Below are 14,368 nucleotides of genomic sequence, written 5' to 3'. Positions count from 1 at the left end.
TCCTGAGATTCACTTGTTAATTAATTTACTTTATTGTCCATTTAATCTGCCATACAAAGTTGTGCCACCATATAATGTATTGGACTCAAATTAAAATACACTTAATAAAAACTAGTATCAATTGATTTTCAGATGGTTTTTTGAGAGTGTTAAAACACGTATAGAGGCCAGGAGATGTCTGCTGAGACCAGAGAACAAAGAGGGTGCATTTCTCGTCTGGAAGTGTGATGAGAATAATCAATATTACTTATCAGGTATGACAAGAGTGATTCACACACACACACACACACACACATATAATATCTCAAGCCTCTACGCTTTTATTTAACTGTATTGTTTTGCACTTCAACCCAATAAAAAAAGAGATCTAGTAACAATAAACCAACCTTGATCTTACCTTGGAGAGTAGCTAAATAACATTTTCTACAAATGATTTATTTTAAAGTGTGGAATGGCCTTCATGCACGGCAATACAGGGTCAAGAAGGGAGAAAACGACAAGCAGTTTTTCCTTGTTCATCACACAACCTTCCAGACCTTGCGTGAGCTGATAGAGTTTTACTCTAAAAACGAGGGCGGACTCTGCGCGAAGCTTCACGAACCCTGTGTGAAGGTCAGAGAAGAGTTACAACCTACAGATTAATGAAAGTACTGCAGCATCCTATAACGAAGTTTTCCAGCACAATTCCAATCTGTCCATTACTCTTCTAGCTGGACCAGCCAGCTCCTCTGACTCTGTCATTTGAAACCAAATGGGAGGTAGAGAGAAGCTCACTTACCAAAATAAAGAAGCTGGGCAGCGGGGAGTTTGCGGAGGTCTGGCAGGGGCTCTGGAACAACACCACAGAGGTGGCCATCAAAGAGTTCAAAGGTAAATCAGGTTAAATCAGTGGTTCTCAACTGGTTTTACTTCATGTCCCATGTTTTACATTTAACACTGAGTGCCGACATAAAAGCAAACAAAATGCCCTAAAAATTAAGAAATGACATTCATTAATATTCTCATAAACATATTTTGCTGTCGTGAATATAGGGTTTGTTGCATTTAGTATCATTTTTCACCTGCTAATCATGATCCAAAACAAACCTGTGATTTACTTTTAAAATTATGATCAATTGATATTATCTGTCCCACTTTACTTGCAGATGTCAACTATTCAAATATCAAAACAGAGATTGATATCATGAAAGAGCTGCATCATGAGCGTTTGCTGAAGCTCTACGCTGTGTGTACTAATAGTGAACCCATGTGTTTAGTCACAGAGCTCATGAAAAATGGCAGTTTAAAGCAATTTCTCATCAGTAAGTGAAGTAATATCAACTTGTTTGCAACTAAAAACACTATAGATATCATTACCTTCATTTTGACGTTAACTGACACATTGCTTTTGCAGAAAAAAAGTGCTTTTTAAGAAATAAGTTTATACTTTTCTTCAGGCCACAAAGAGAAACAAGACCTGGAGTTTTCAATCATGATGGATTTTGCCGTCCAGGTAACTTGATTTCTTTGAGAGTAATTCAGTTGTCTGGAATGTGATCAAAAAGCATACGGCCAGTGTTCCTTAAAAACAATTAAGCTCAACATAAAAACTCCCATTTCTGAAAGAAACAAGAAAATCAATGGGAGGGACTGCAGGGCAGGATGGTGAAAAGTGTCTCTATATGACCCCTTTTATTAAAAAATAAGAGCGGCTAGAAAAGGGTTTTCTGGAAACTTCAAAGCAGTGCTATTTTTAACCTAACTTTATAGTACACAAAAAATTTTTTTTTTTTTTAAATCTTTAGAATAACATACACTGATGAATCATTATAACCTATATATGTCAATGCATTCTCTCTAAGTAAGCAATTCATACATTGATTTCTATGAAAAGGCTCCATTTATTGCTGTTAGTTTAAGTGGCCTGACACAGCAACACTGACATTAATGTTAGGGAGACAGGTGACGTGTTCATTATTTTTGCAATTCCATTTGGTGCTGCTGTCATGCGAGATCAGCTGCTTCTCAAATTGATGCTTCCTCATTTCCTCACTCCCGGAAATCGATCATCATGAAGGACATATCAGTTCTCCAAATGCACTCAAGGAGCTGAGGAATGAGGAAGCCCTCTATTTGGGGTTAAAACACCTTACAGATGCATAGAAACTCCCCATTCACATCTGCCACAACAGTCACATTTATATAAAACATTTCATATACCTCAGCAGTGCATCTTGCATTGTTAAAAGAACACTCCACTATTTTTGAAAATAGGCTAATTTTCCAACTCCCCTAGAGTTAAACAGTTGAGTTTTACCGTTTTTAGTTACTTACATTTTACCTCGCACTCTTTGACCATTAAAAACTGAAGCCATCTCAATCATTTTGACATTGTCGAGCGCCTAGACCACTGAGGCAAAAATATAACATTTTCCCCTCAATGTCTGTAGTAGTTACGGCCCTTTGCTAAACTAAGTCACATACTGGATTTATTTCTTTTTTAGATTACTGAAGGAATGATTTACATTGAGAATAAAATAGTTCACCGTGATCTGAGAGCCGATAACATTCTGCTTACCGACATGCAATGCTGCAAAATAGCCGATTTTGGACTCGCTGAAATTAATCTCGCTGGAAGCCACAGAATTTCATCAGGTGAGATATTTGATATGTTCGTTCAGGCATGTAAGACATACAAACACAAAGTGCATAACAGTTCTCATCTATCTGCAGATATAAAGGTCCCTGTGAAATGGATGGCCCCTGAGATATTTGAGGACAAGGCTTACACAAGCAAGAGTGACGTCTGGTCTTTTGGCATCCTTTTAACTGAAATCGTGACGTATGGAGATGACCCATACCCTGGTAAACACATTTCACAACCCTAAACATAATGTGGTTGTAGTATCACATCTCACCCAACACATCTTTCTTCCACAATCTCAGGGATGGAAAAAATGTCATGCGTTCGGTCCATTCAGAGAGGAGAGCGGATGGAGAGACCTGCCGGCTGTCCCGAAGCGCTCTATGACATTATGCTGCTGTGCTGGAGATCAAACCCTGAGGAGAGACCAACATTTACGGAGCTACGGGAGAAGCTGATGGCTCTCATACATGAGCCTGATTCTGAACTGGAGTAGATACTGTAGAAATGAGAGGGCGGAGACACTTTTGAGCTTAGATTATATGTAACTAACACATACAATCACTTATAGTTTACAGAGGTAATATCTACTGAAATTGATGCAATATGGGTGATTCTCATGAAAATGTAAAAAATGACCAAAAATATTACAGTAAAAATTACCGTAATGTGACTTTTTAAAATTCAAAACTGCATAAAGATATAAAATAATGTATGTAATTTGGAGCTAAAACTTATCATGGGAAAAGAAACTTAAAATGGCCTTAAAAAGGGGCTTAATTTTCTTAATGCAAAATGTTAAAATAAATAAATACATTTTGATTTAGGCAATTACATGTTCACATGTTCTTGACAGGTTTCCTGAGATTCATCCATATGCAAACTGTGACATAAATCTCTCAAACACATGATTTAGAATGACTATTACTAGCGTTGCTAATCAGTATTACTAAAGGTGATTATGAAGTTTCTTAGTTTCCAAAAAGCTGTTTTAATATTCCCTGGTAAGCAGGAAATATTCAATTGTTGACTGATATTTTTGTGATCAAAGCTGCTGAACTAAAAAATTATGGCTATCTTGGCCCCAATGTAGAAACACTATGTCATGTGATCTTTGAACATTTGGTCATAGCAGAGCCTTTGCAAACGAATGTTCGATTTTTTAACTTTTATGTGAATTCTAAAAACTATTGTAGGAGCATGTATTTTCTGTGACCTGATAAAGAACATATTAATGTAATCATGTAAATCGGGACTGTTGCCACTACTGTAAGTGTACTGTTTAAGGCAGGTTTCCTTCTTCCTTCTGAAAACATTTCAGATGACTTTTACATTACTAAAATATTTTAACAGCTCTAAATACTTGTCTTGGAAAAAAACAAGCTCAAATTATTTAAAGTAAATATCAATCTGTTCTATGAAGTATATACACAACCGGTCTAAAAGTTTTGAAATAAATTTTTAATATCTTTGAAATAAGTCTCTTATGCTCACCAAGGCTGCATTTATTAGATTAAAAATACAGTAAAAACTGTATTATTGTGAAATATTTTTACAATTTAAAAGAACCATTTTTTTTTTATATTATATTCTAAAATGTAATTTATTTCTATGCAAATATGCATTTTCAGCATCATTACTCTTGTCTTCAGTGTCACATGATCCTCCAGAAATCATCCTAATATGCTGAAAATTCAGATTCCCCGTCACAGGAATAAATTGCACTTTAAAATATATTAAAATAGAGAACACATATTTTAAATTGTAAAAAATATTTCTGTTTTCACTGCATTTTTTAAAATCAAATAAATGCAGATTTGATGAGCATAAGAAACGAATTTTAAAACATTTAAGAATTCTTAATTATTCCAAACTTTTGTTGGTAGTAAACTGTAAGAATGACACTTGAATGGATGTCAACCCTTCTCTGGCCTGTGGTTTCAAAAGCAGAACACAAGGGTCGTTACATTGGAAATAAATGGGATAAACGCATTTTATTCAAACTAGCATAGGCTATGTGAAATTAATGGTTTTCTCTACATATACTGTAAAGTCTAGGCTTGTGTGACATCTATGCACCCTGTTGAACTACATTTACATACCATTGACTAATAGCTGTACTAGATTAATGACTGATGCAAGTCAACCTCAATCCTCTCTCCCTGCTAAAGATACTCCCAATGCAATGGCAATGAGATTAGAATCACGCAAGATCTATTCAAGCTGCTGGACTCAAACTCTGCTGCAATTATGTGTACTTAAGTGTGTGTTCCCGACTATATCACTGAATACTTGAAGGACAAATAACGAAAAACACGTATAACAAAGAACACTACAATGCGGAAAAAAATAAAATAAATGGTGCGAACCTGTGCAAAACTCACTGTAAATTATCTGCAAAAATCTGAAAGTCTGATTTGTGGAACTTGTGGAAACATGCTGTACACAAATACATAGATGTTACAATTTTAGCCACACAAAGCACTGTATCCTGTTTCAGGTAAAAAAAAAAAAAAAAAACGCCATGGCAGAGCAACAATACAAACAGAAACTTGATGAGCAAGTCAGTGCAATTGTTGACATTTACATAGTCAGATACCTAAAACAACAAACTCCTAATGCTAAATATGTGCCGACCTGTTATGAAAACATCATGTGACATTCTCAGAGTTGAGCATTTATTACTGTAAATGTTACAGTACAATAGCAACATACAACAAAACTGGATCAAGGATGATTTAAATACCACACATGGTGAGATCTTTTATCATGTAAAATGTGGCATCAAGCACCACTTCGCAGCATCAGAAAATCTTGCAAATTCAGAATTAAATAAAACTTAGTTAAGTCATTCCGTCATGGCAAAAAGTTGCTGCAGTAAACCGAACACGTCTCAAAAGCATTTTGGGTAATACCTCTTTCTTACATCATATTTGCAGTTGTATACTTTGAAATATAATTGTGCCATTTAGCACATAAACTAGAAGTTATGCAATGCTAACCTTGGTTAAGGTTTGAGCAAACAATGCATGAATAGTATAATACTTGTAACATTCAGAACCCTGAGAATTCAATGTTAATCGGTAAAATGTACATGATTCTGTGACTGAGTATATACAGTATTTGACTGTGTATATGAATCCAGGAGTAAATATGTGTAAATGAAAGTTTAATGCCTTTTAACAGACTCAATACAATAATAATACATTGACTACACGAAAAATATACAGAATTGTACAATATACAGTTTTGAAATGTCTATTTAGTTCTTTAGAAGTCTTTGAGATTAATCATCTCACATCATTTAAGTCCCATCTAAAGTAACATTAGTAATAAAGTGCTTTATATGCGGGAATATCAAATGTTTCTTCATTGGTCACCATAACATCATTGTCCTTTCTTTTGTTTACTGGCCTTGTTGCTTATTTTAGGAGACACTTGCCATTTAGTCAAGCCATTGCACATGTCCTTGCGGTTTCCATGTGTCTCTTTGTACGCTGGTTGTTTAGTAATCACAACCATGCTATCTCCTTGACTTTCAACACTCTCCATGAAACTCTGAAGATCTTTCAGTTTAGCTGTTGGATTTATGCAGTTCTCCACGGATCCTGGTTGAGACTCCACTGATGTTCTCGTTACCTGTTTCGCTAGTGTGCTCTCCCAGTCATCAACAACAGCAACATCATTTTCTTTCTCAAAATCTTCCTCAACAGAGCTACATTTGTCTGTTTCATTTTCTGTGTCTCCTTTGACCTCCACCTCGATATTTACCTTTGGCGTCTTGCCGTTTTCTTCAGATCTGACTGTGTCCCGTCCCGTGTCTGATGTCCCATCTTTGTTGGCATCATCCTCTGCACATCCATCCTGGTTCCCACCAGCATTCTTCTCACTGGTGGACTCGTCATTTGAAGTTTCACCTTCAGTAGGTGTATCAACTTTATTTGACTTAGAATCACCTCCATCTTCTGCAGACTTGTCTTCTGTACTCTCTTTCCCAGTCTCAGTTTCTGCTTCCTTGTCAACCGATTCAATTCCTTCACCAGTTTCTGTCATCTCATCCTCTTTTTCTGCCTCCACAGCCGTATCATTATTTTCTACATTTCCCGCATCTCCCTCAGGACTGTCTTTCTTCTCACAGTCCTCTTCTGTACTTCCTTCATTTTCAGCCTCTTCTTCAACAACCTCAACTTCCTCCTCAGCACATGTCTTAACATTTACCACCATTTCTTCATTCTCCACCTCTTCTTCACCACCTTCCACATCACCACACTCTATTTTGTAATTTGCTTCCTCTTCATTTGGATCTCTTGTCTCGGAGTCTACAGACACATCTTTGATGTTTTCTGCATTTTTGCCTTCATCTACTGTATTGACAACACAGTCTGGCTCTTGATCTGCCATCTCAAATTTATGGCCTCTAGTATTGTCATTCGCTTCCTCTGCCACTTCATGAACCACTTCTAAGTTGTTCTCTTCTTTATTAACTGCACAAGTCACGCTGGTGGTGTGTTGTTCTTCCATCTTTGGTTCTGTAGGTTGGGCTGGATCCTTTTTCATTTGCAAAATTTTCTGCAGATCAAATTCTATCATAACTGGAGCCAAACTCAAAGCCTGAGCTCGCTGGACTGCTCTGGACGCCATTTTCTTTTTCATGCATGCATCACATGGGCAGTATTCATCATCACTGCGCTGGTCGCTGTATTCTGTACCTGATGCAGTGTAATTTTCATCACTTCTCGACAAGATGGACTTATTGCGCATGACCCGAAGACGCTTGCGTCGCTGCTCAGTCTGGACCGTTGAGTTTCTCGATAGAGTATTTCCCGGAGGTCTTGGACCCCTGCCAGCCCGACTTTGGATTTTTTGCAGTTCACGGTTAATACTCGATTGAATCCGTTTGTGCACTTCCTCTTTCAGCTCACTTATCATCTTATCGAGCATCTCATTGTCATCCAAATCCCACCTCACTTTGAACTCTGCCATGGCATCTGCGTAATGTAACATGAACTGCTTTTCTAGCTTGTTTAATAAGCTCAGCACCCAAATGGGATCTGGGTCTTGTGAAACTCTTTTAGTAAGCGGAGCTCTCTGAACAGACGGTGGAGTTCCCGAGCTTGTATTTTCTTGAGATTTCATAGTATTACTCTCATTCCCAGAGCTCTTGTAAGAGGTTGTTTGTGGCGTTTGATCTGATTGATCTTCTTGCAATACACCATTTTCTTGGTCATCATTCAGTTGTGCATTTACTGGACTTCCCTGGACTCGTTCTGCAAGGTCTGGAGTTACTGGATCTGAGGGGACTTTGGATGGATCTAAACATTCACACGCTTGAGCTGTAGACTTAACCTCATCTTCTTCTTTATTTTGCAGTGAGCCCTCTCGTTCGGCAATTGGTGGTATTGTGCCTTGTGTGGTCTCTATTTTTTCTAATACGCCATTCATGCTACCTTTAACAGAGCCGGTGGAGCCGCTGCTTACATCAACTCCAGATGAAGACTGTGGGTTAAATTCATCTTCAGCAGAGGGATGTTCCTTTGCGTTCTGGTTTTTCTGCTCATCCTCAGAGGGCTTTTGGAGCCAGAGAGACTGTAGGATCAACATGATTTCATTATATTTATGATGCTTTTCCTTTTTAGAGTCGGAGTCAATCAATCGTAAATTCGCGAAGCAATCCAACAGCCCTTGAGCAGACTGGCTTAATTTTCTGCCATATACAGGGGAGACCTCAGGTAAACTACTGGATCTGTCTAGTTTTGGACCCAGTAAAACCTTCATGACCTGAACCGAAGAATGACACTGCTTTTGCAAACTGTCTTGTTTGGTTAATGCTTCGCGGTCAGGTTTCAATTGTGCTCTTTCGTCGCACAACTCTGTCTCAACATAAATGTCGTTGGTCACCAGCTGAATATGATTCACATCTGCCTGATCATCATGGGGTTTCTCAATCTCTATTATGCCTCTTTTTGATGCCTCAAATTGGTCTCTTTGAGAAGTGTCCTCACCACCTTGAGCCAGGGTCACATCTTCAGTGAGTTCGACATCCATTTTATAAACATGGCCATCAAGGGGAATGTTCCTCAGCCAGTCACTCACAACTTCCGTAGAGGACGTGTTCGTTAAGCACGACGGCATCAGTTCCTTGTTGTTGCACTCTGATGAGATGCTGACTTTGCTGTGTTTGCTCCTGCTGCTTTTTTGGCTTTTATTTTCTACCTTGTCGACATTTTTGCTGGAGGCAACTGACTTTGATCCTCTGCTGACTGGTCTTGCATTGCCGACAATCTCTTTCAACAGATCTGCTGCTGAAAGTGCCTGAGATAAAACACTGTCGCTTGAGGAACCAGGATGCTTGAGTGATGCTATATTCTTGTTTGGCATCTCTTGTGGTAGACTTACACAATTTTGGGAAATATCAGACATCCCTGCTGAATTTGGCCTGGATGCTTCATTTTTCACAGATGTTCTGTCTGATGTGGATGACTTAACCGTGCCACCATCATTGTCTCCGTTATATTTTATATTCAGCCCATTTATTTCCAAACATTGGGAAGAACATTTAGATCGTTTGCATTTAGATCTATCACTATCTTTAGTATTGTGCCCGTTCTTGGACTTCACTGAATGTTCAGAGGCTTTTGAAGAGTTTAAACAGTCACTTTCTGGGTTAGCTTTTCCAGAGGTTCTTTCACTTCGGTCATTTTTTGAAGAGGTTTCATTTATTTCTGCATGGTTGATGATGTTGACAGTTTCACAATCTCTCTCTTTCATAGCTGTATTTTTAGTGCTTCCCTGTGAAACTCTCGAGGGTGACTTACTTCTTGAACTGGAAGGCACTCTGATATTGTTTTCATTTAACTGGCTTCCTGACTTGCTTTTCTTGAGTTCTGCTGACATGACGCTTTCAGCTGAGACAGGCGAGAGGGCTTGAACAGGAGTCTTACAGTTCTTGTGATGGGACTTTTTGGATTTGTCTGAAATTGCAGAGTTCATAGACATTTCTGTCCTTGGCCTTTCCTCTGCATCCACTCCATTTTCAGTCTCTAACGTATATCCAGCTTCCTGTGTTCTTCTGTGTGACATGTCACTGGTTGATTGTTCATCAAAGTCATCACCCTTGTGCTCTTCTACTAGTCCAAGAGAAACAGATGCTGTTGATGTAGGGCTTAGAGGCTCATCTAATTGATTGCCTGAAGACTTAATGTTATATATAAGAGATTTAGTTGACAGTTTTGATTTTCCTGACAAACTCTCGGATTCACCTTTGGCATCCTCTTTTAGGATCTCAATCTTTGTCTCTCTCAAATTACCACTTGAGGAGCTGTGACAATGACATTTACTGGATCTCTGGGATTGCAAGGATAGGTTAGAGCTTACTGACATCCCACTTGGTGCTCTGCTCTCATTTTTCTTAATTTCATTGTTGTGGGTTGATCTAGGAGATGGAGACCTCTTTGATCTAGGCAATGGAGAGGTCACAGATAAGGCATTCTGTGTCATGTCTTTCCCATTCTTCACTTCCTGAGATGCAAGGCTCTTTCCATTGGATTTGATAGATCTTTCAGAGCAGGCATTAGACTTTTCTGAGGTCTGAGACATTGCACTGATGGCTCTATTTGACTCACTTTTTGGAGTTGCACATTCATTAGGTGTTGTATCATTTGGCTCTGAGGTAACTGTGGTTTCTGGAACATTGTAGTTTGATTTGCGGGACCTACAAGATCCTTTAGACGTGTTTGTTTGAACAGACATTGCAGTGGAAACTCTTTTCTCAGATTTAGACTCTGCGTGTGAATACTTTGAGGATGCATGTGACTTTACAGATATTTTGGAGCAGTTGGACAGTGGGCTGCATAATCTTTCTTCAGTGGTTACCTCAGTTTCCGGCTCACACTGAATATCAGGGCCACTGATATTTTGAGTGGCTTTGTATTGTAAGCCGCAACAAGATTTGACAGACTTAGTTGTTTGCTCTGATGCATGCGACGGATGTTCAGAAGATCGGTTTGATTTATTAGACATGGCACTAGCTGACCTCACTTCTTGAGGAAACTCTGTGTCTTGTCCACAATGATTATCTGTCGTAGTATGACTCTGAGTAGCAGCACTTTCTGATATATCAACTTGAGAACTAAATAAGTTTGATGGCACTTCCTCTAAATCATTTGGACTACAACATCTAGGCGTTTTAGCTTTCTTTGAATGTGCAGACTTTGGTGTGTGGGATTTCCTTGAAGCACCTGATAAATCTGCATGGGCTGACATTGGGCTGGCAGCTCTTTCTTGGCTTTTTTCTTCAGCTTTATCCATTTCTTTCAGAACCAAGGCTGGTGTGGGCTCTCTCTCTGAAACAATGCAGTCTGACCCGACTGCTGGCGTGGCACTTTTGGTTCTTTCTCCAACACTTTCTGCTTCATTATGTTCAGATTTTGATGATTTCCCAACAGAATACATTTCATGTGTAGAGCAGTTAGACTTTTTTGAGATTTTAGAAGTAGAAGAGGCATTTGAATTTTTAGACAGTGCAGACTCAGAGCATTCCCGTGTGGCTTCCCTTTCCGAAATATCATTAACTGGTTCACAGTTTTCATGAGCATTTGAAGTGGATGCAGCAGATTTGTTTGGCTTCGACAAAATGTAATCAGCTTCCTCTGGTTCACTCCCCTCTGGATTCCCATTCAATATTTTATGCTCACCACAGCATGAACATACACCAGACTCAACCGATCGTTTCGACACACCTGATGTGGCACTTAAAGATCTGTTTGCAGCGTCATCGTCACATATCTCCAGAGCATCTGATGCATTGGATCCAGGGCTGTTTGCTTGGACTCTAGATTTACAAGACGCTTGGCTATGTCTGGAATTTGCACTACAAGCCTCTCCCTCAAGCCCATGCTGCCTACCAGATGCAACTGAACTCGGGGTTATGGCTCCACAGTGACATAGATGGGATCTGGAGGATGCTTTTGAAATCAGAGATGTCATACTCATCCCATCTGGCTCTGCTGGCGCTGCAAAAGGGGTTTTATACTTTTTGAGCTTAAGTGACTGAACAGCACTGCTTGATTCTTTACTTGGAGGTCTGGGGGACAAATAAGATCTTGGTGAAGACTGGTAGCCACAACAATGAACACATTTGGGTTGAGCATCACTCTCAAGATGGTCACTTTGAGACCAGTGTGATGCTCTTGAGACACTTGGAGGCAGGTCATCATAATCATCATCCTGATCTTCCTTCAAAGACTCAATCACTTTGGACGAGTTGCTGACTGCAGAAACCGGACGCTCTTCCATGACCTTACAATGTGGAGTAGGAGAGATTTTAGGTTCCATATGAAAACATTTAGTTTTAGCGTGACTCTCACGGTCGTCCTCACAAGATCTCTTGCTCTTTGACATGACACCAACAGATGATACTTCACTTCGATTACAGCAACGACTTATTGCACAGTATTCTACTCTAGTGTCTCCTTCATCCATTGTCTGCTGAAAGCACGAGGCCTTTTCCACCACATGCTCAGTGTACTCGCCACTGGAAAGAGAAATTGTGTGCGTACTATCCACCGATGACTTTTTATGTACAACTTTGTGAGACGATGCACTGGAACTGGGTGATTTGCAGGCCCCTGGTTCTTTGTGCATGGGGTTTTTCCAGATGTCGTACTCTTGGCAGTGATTGCAACAGTTCTGACAAAGTGTTTCCTCGATATGCTTCTGATGCAGCTTTGTTGCAAAGGCTTCATCAGTCTCAGATGCAGATATGGAGTCTGGGTCTGAATACTCAGCTTTACCTTGAAGATAATCTGCATCTTTTACAGAACCAGAGTCGTTCACATTTGCTGATGACTTCTTGATCTCGGTGGACCACTGAAGAGTCTCATCGTTGAAGAGCCGAAAGCGAACCTTCATCTCCACTGAAAGGCTGCCATCTTTGTTAACAAGCACTCTCTTCTCAATGTCATCGTTCACTACAAATTCTTTAACATAAGGACAGTTGCTGACACAACCGGACTGTCCTGGTGTCATGCATAATCCATTTTGATAGGACTTTTCTGAAGAAAGAGAGAATCTTGTAGATCTATTACTGGAGTCTGATCGTGGATGGATAATGCTTTTCTTTGTCTCCAGGCCAAAGTTAACTGTTAAAACAACATGACAAAAAAATAGATATACAATTTCATTAAGGATAATAACCCTGGTGTCATGCATATTCCATTTTGATAGGACTTTTCTGAAGAAAGAGAGAATCTTGTAGATCTATTACTGGAGTCTGATCGTGGATGGATAATGCTTTTCTTTGTCTCCAGGCCAAAGTTAACTGTTAAAACAAAATGACAAAAAAATAGATATACAATTTCATTAGATAATAACATATTTTCAACATGCAAACAACACAATTGAAAGAGGCTCTTGATTCACCAACCCCTTGAATACATTAACTGTTGGTGGCAAATGGTTGTTTCATCTTCAGTCTATTATTAGAGACACGTGGGTTGGGTAGATGGTTAGTTAATCACTATAATGACTCACTTAAAACAAATGAATGTAAACGGTAGTTAACTTGAACTGTGTACACAATAAAAGAACATATTTACCATTCTTTTTGCTTTCATGGCCTTCACTGCAGACACTGGAGTGAGACCTTGTGCCCATTCCTGGAAGCTTTTCGTCTGAGAGCTTCTTCAAACTTTCAATGAGCAGCGGCCTGAAGGGCTCTCGACCCACACAGACCAGCACACTAGGACACTGCATCAGACTCTGAATATTGTCAATCTATGGAGAGCAGTGAATAAACAGAAGACAAAAGACATATAACGTCAAATCCTCTCTAAATACTTATCACTGTGTACATAGCTACCTTTTAACATCAACATCCTGACTGAAATGTAATCTCATAATTGACTGATTTAAAATGCTTAACATGGTTGCACTGACAAGACTCATTTTAGCATTTGCAACCCCTAAATCATCAAAAAAATGTAATCTCATAATTGACTGATTTAAAATGCTTAACATGGTTGCACTGACAGACTCATTTTAGCATTTACAACCCCTAAATCATCAAACCCCAAACATAATGGTTCGCTGCAATGACAACAGCACATGTAGGGTGAATTCAGGTAAATTGGGCCACTTTTTGCCATTGCGATGACTGGATAAAAATGCCCCAATTATCCCGAATTAAGCTAAAATGGATATCAACCATTTAAACACAAAATACAGATTTGACATGGTATTTTTAAGAAATAGTTCAACCAGTAATGGGAATTCAGGCATCATTTACTCATCCTCTTGATATTTTCTTCAAATGGACCACGAAAGGAGATATTCAGCAGAATGCTCTTTTCCATAATAAGAAAGCATTGCATGGGGCTATCAAATTCCAAAATTAACAAAAAAGACATCAAATTTGTTATAAAAATGTATTATTTGCTGAAAATCTTGCCCAATAGTGCTCAGATAGTGCATGCACACATTCAAACATTTGCAACAATCATTGGCAACTGGTGTTGTTATGACAACAGTCCTAAAACTGAGAATGCATAAGGGAGGGCAAGTATATTTGATTAAATAATGACTTTTTAGACCAAATTTTAGTCTGTGTGTTCACCAGAACACTAGCATGCAAATCATATGGATTATATTTATGGTGCTTTTTGGTCAATACTTTTAACTTCTCCTTTTGTGTTTCATATGTGTTGAGAACAAGATGAGGGTGAATAAATGTTTTTTTACATTTTATTT

General features: G+C 38.8%; 2 protein-coding genes across 2 annotated transcripts in view; one reads left to right on the top strand and one right to left on the bottom strand.

Moving 5' to 3' along the window:
• The window catches only part of LOC107734284 (tyrosine-protein kinase SRK2-like), a 4,858-nt gene extending 1,559 nt beyond the window's left edge, over nt 1-3,299 (top strand). The window contains exons 2-9 of the mRNA XM_016546210.1: nt 133-254; nt 446-612; nt 711-870; nt 1,146-1,301; nt 1,437-1,492; nt 2,484-2,634; nt 2,713-2,844; nt 2,926-3,299. Coding sequence (XP_016401696.1) covers nt 133-254; nt 446-612; nt 711-870; nt 1,146-1,301; nt 1,437-1,492; nt 2,484-2,634; nt 2,713-2,844; nt 2,926-3,119 — 1,138 coding nt within the window. The 3' untranslated portion in view covers nt 3,120-3,299. The remainder of the gene's footprint in view (nt 1-132; nt 255-445; nt 613-710; nt 871-1,145; nt 1,302-1,436; nt 1,493-2,483; nt 2,635-2,712; nt 2,845-2,925) is intronic.
• A 2,466-nt stretch (nt 3,300-5,765) lies between these two features.
• The window catches only part of LOC107733471 (retinitis pigmentosa 1-like 1 protein), a 14,412-nt gene continuing 5,809 nt past the window's right edge, over nt 5,766-14,368 (bottom strand). The window contains exons 3-4 of the mRNA XM_016545106.1: nt 13,219-13,396; nt 5,766-12,762 (exon numbers count right to left, since the gene is read on the bottom strand). Of these exons, the coding sequence (XP_016400592.1) occupies nt 6,011-12,762; nt 13,219-13,396 (6,930 nt within the window). The 3' untranslated portion in view covers nt 5,766-6,010. The remainder of the gene's footprint in view (nt 12,763-13,218; nt 13,397-14,368) is intronic.

The sequence above is a fragment of the Sinocyclocheilus rhinocerous genome, unplaced genomic scaffold (genome assembly GCF_001515625.1).
Source record: "Sinocyclocheilus rhinocerous isolate Xijiao unplaced genomic scaffold, SAMN03320098_v1.1 scaffold853, whole genome shotgun sequence".
In the NCBI taxonomy this organism is placed as follows: Eukaryota; Metazoa; Chordata; class Actinopteri; order Cypriniformes; family Cyprinidae; genus Sinocyclocheilus; species Sinocyclocheilus rhinocerous.
The sequence above is the reverse complement of the archived record's forward strand: the minus strand, read 5'-3'. Positions and strand labels throughout refer to the sequence as shown.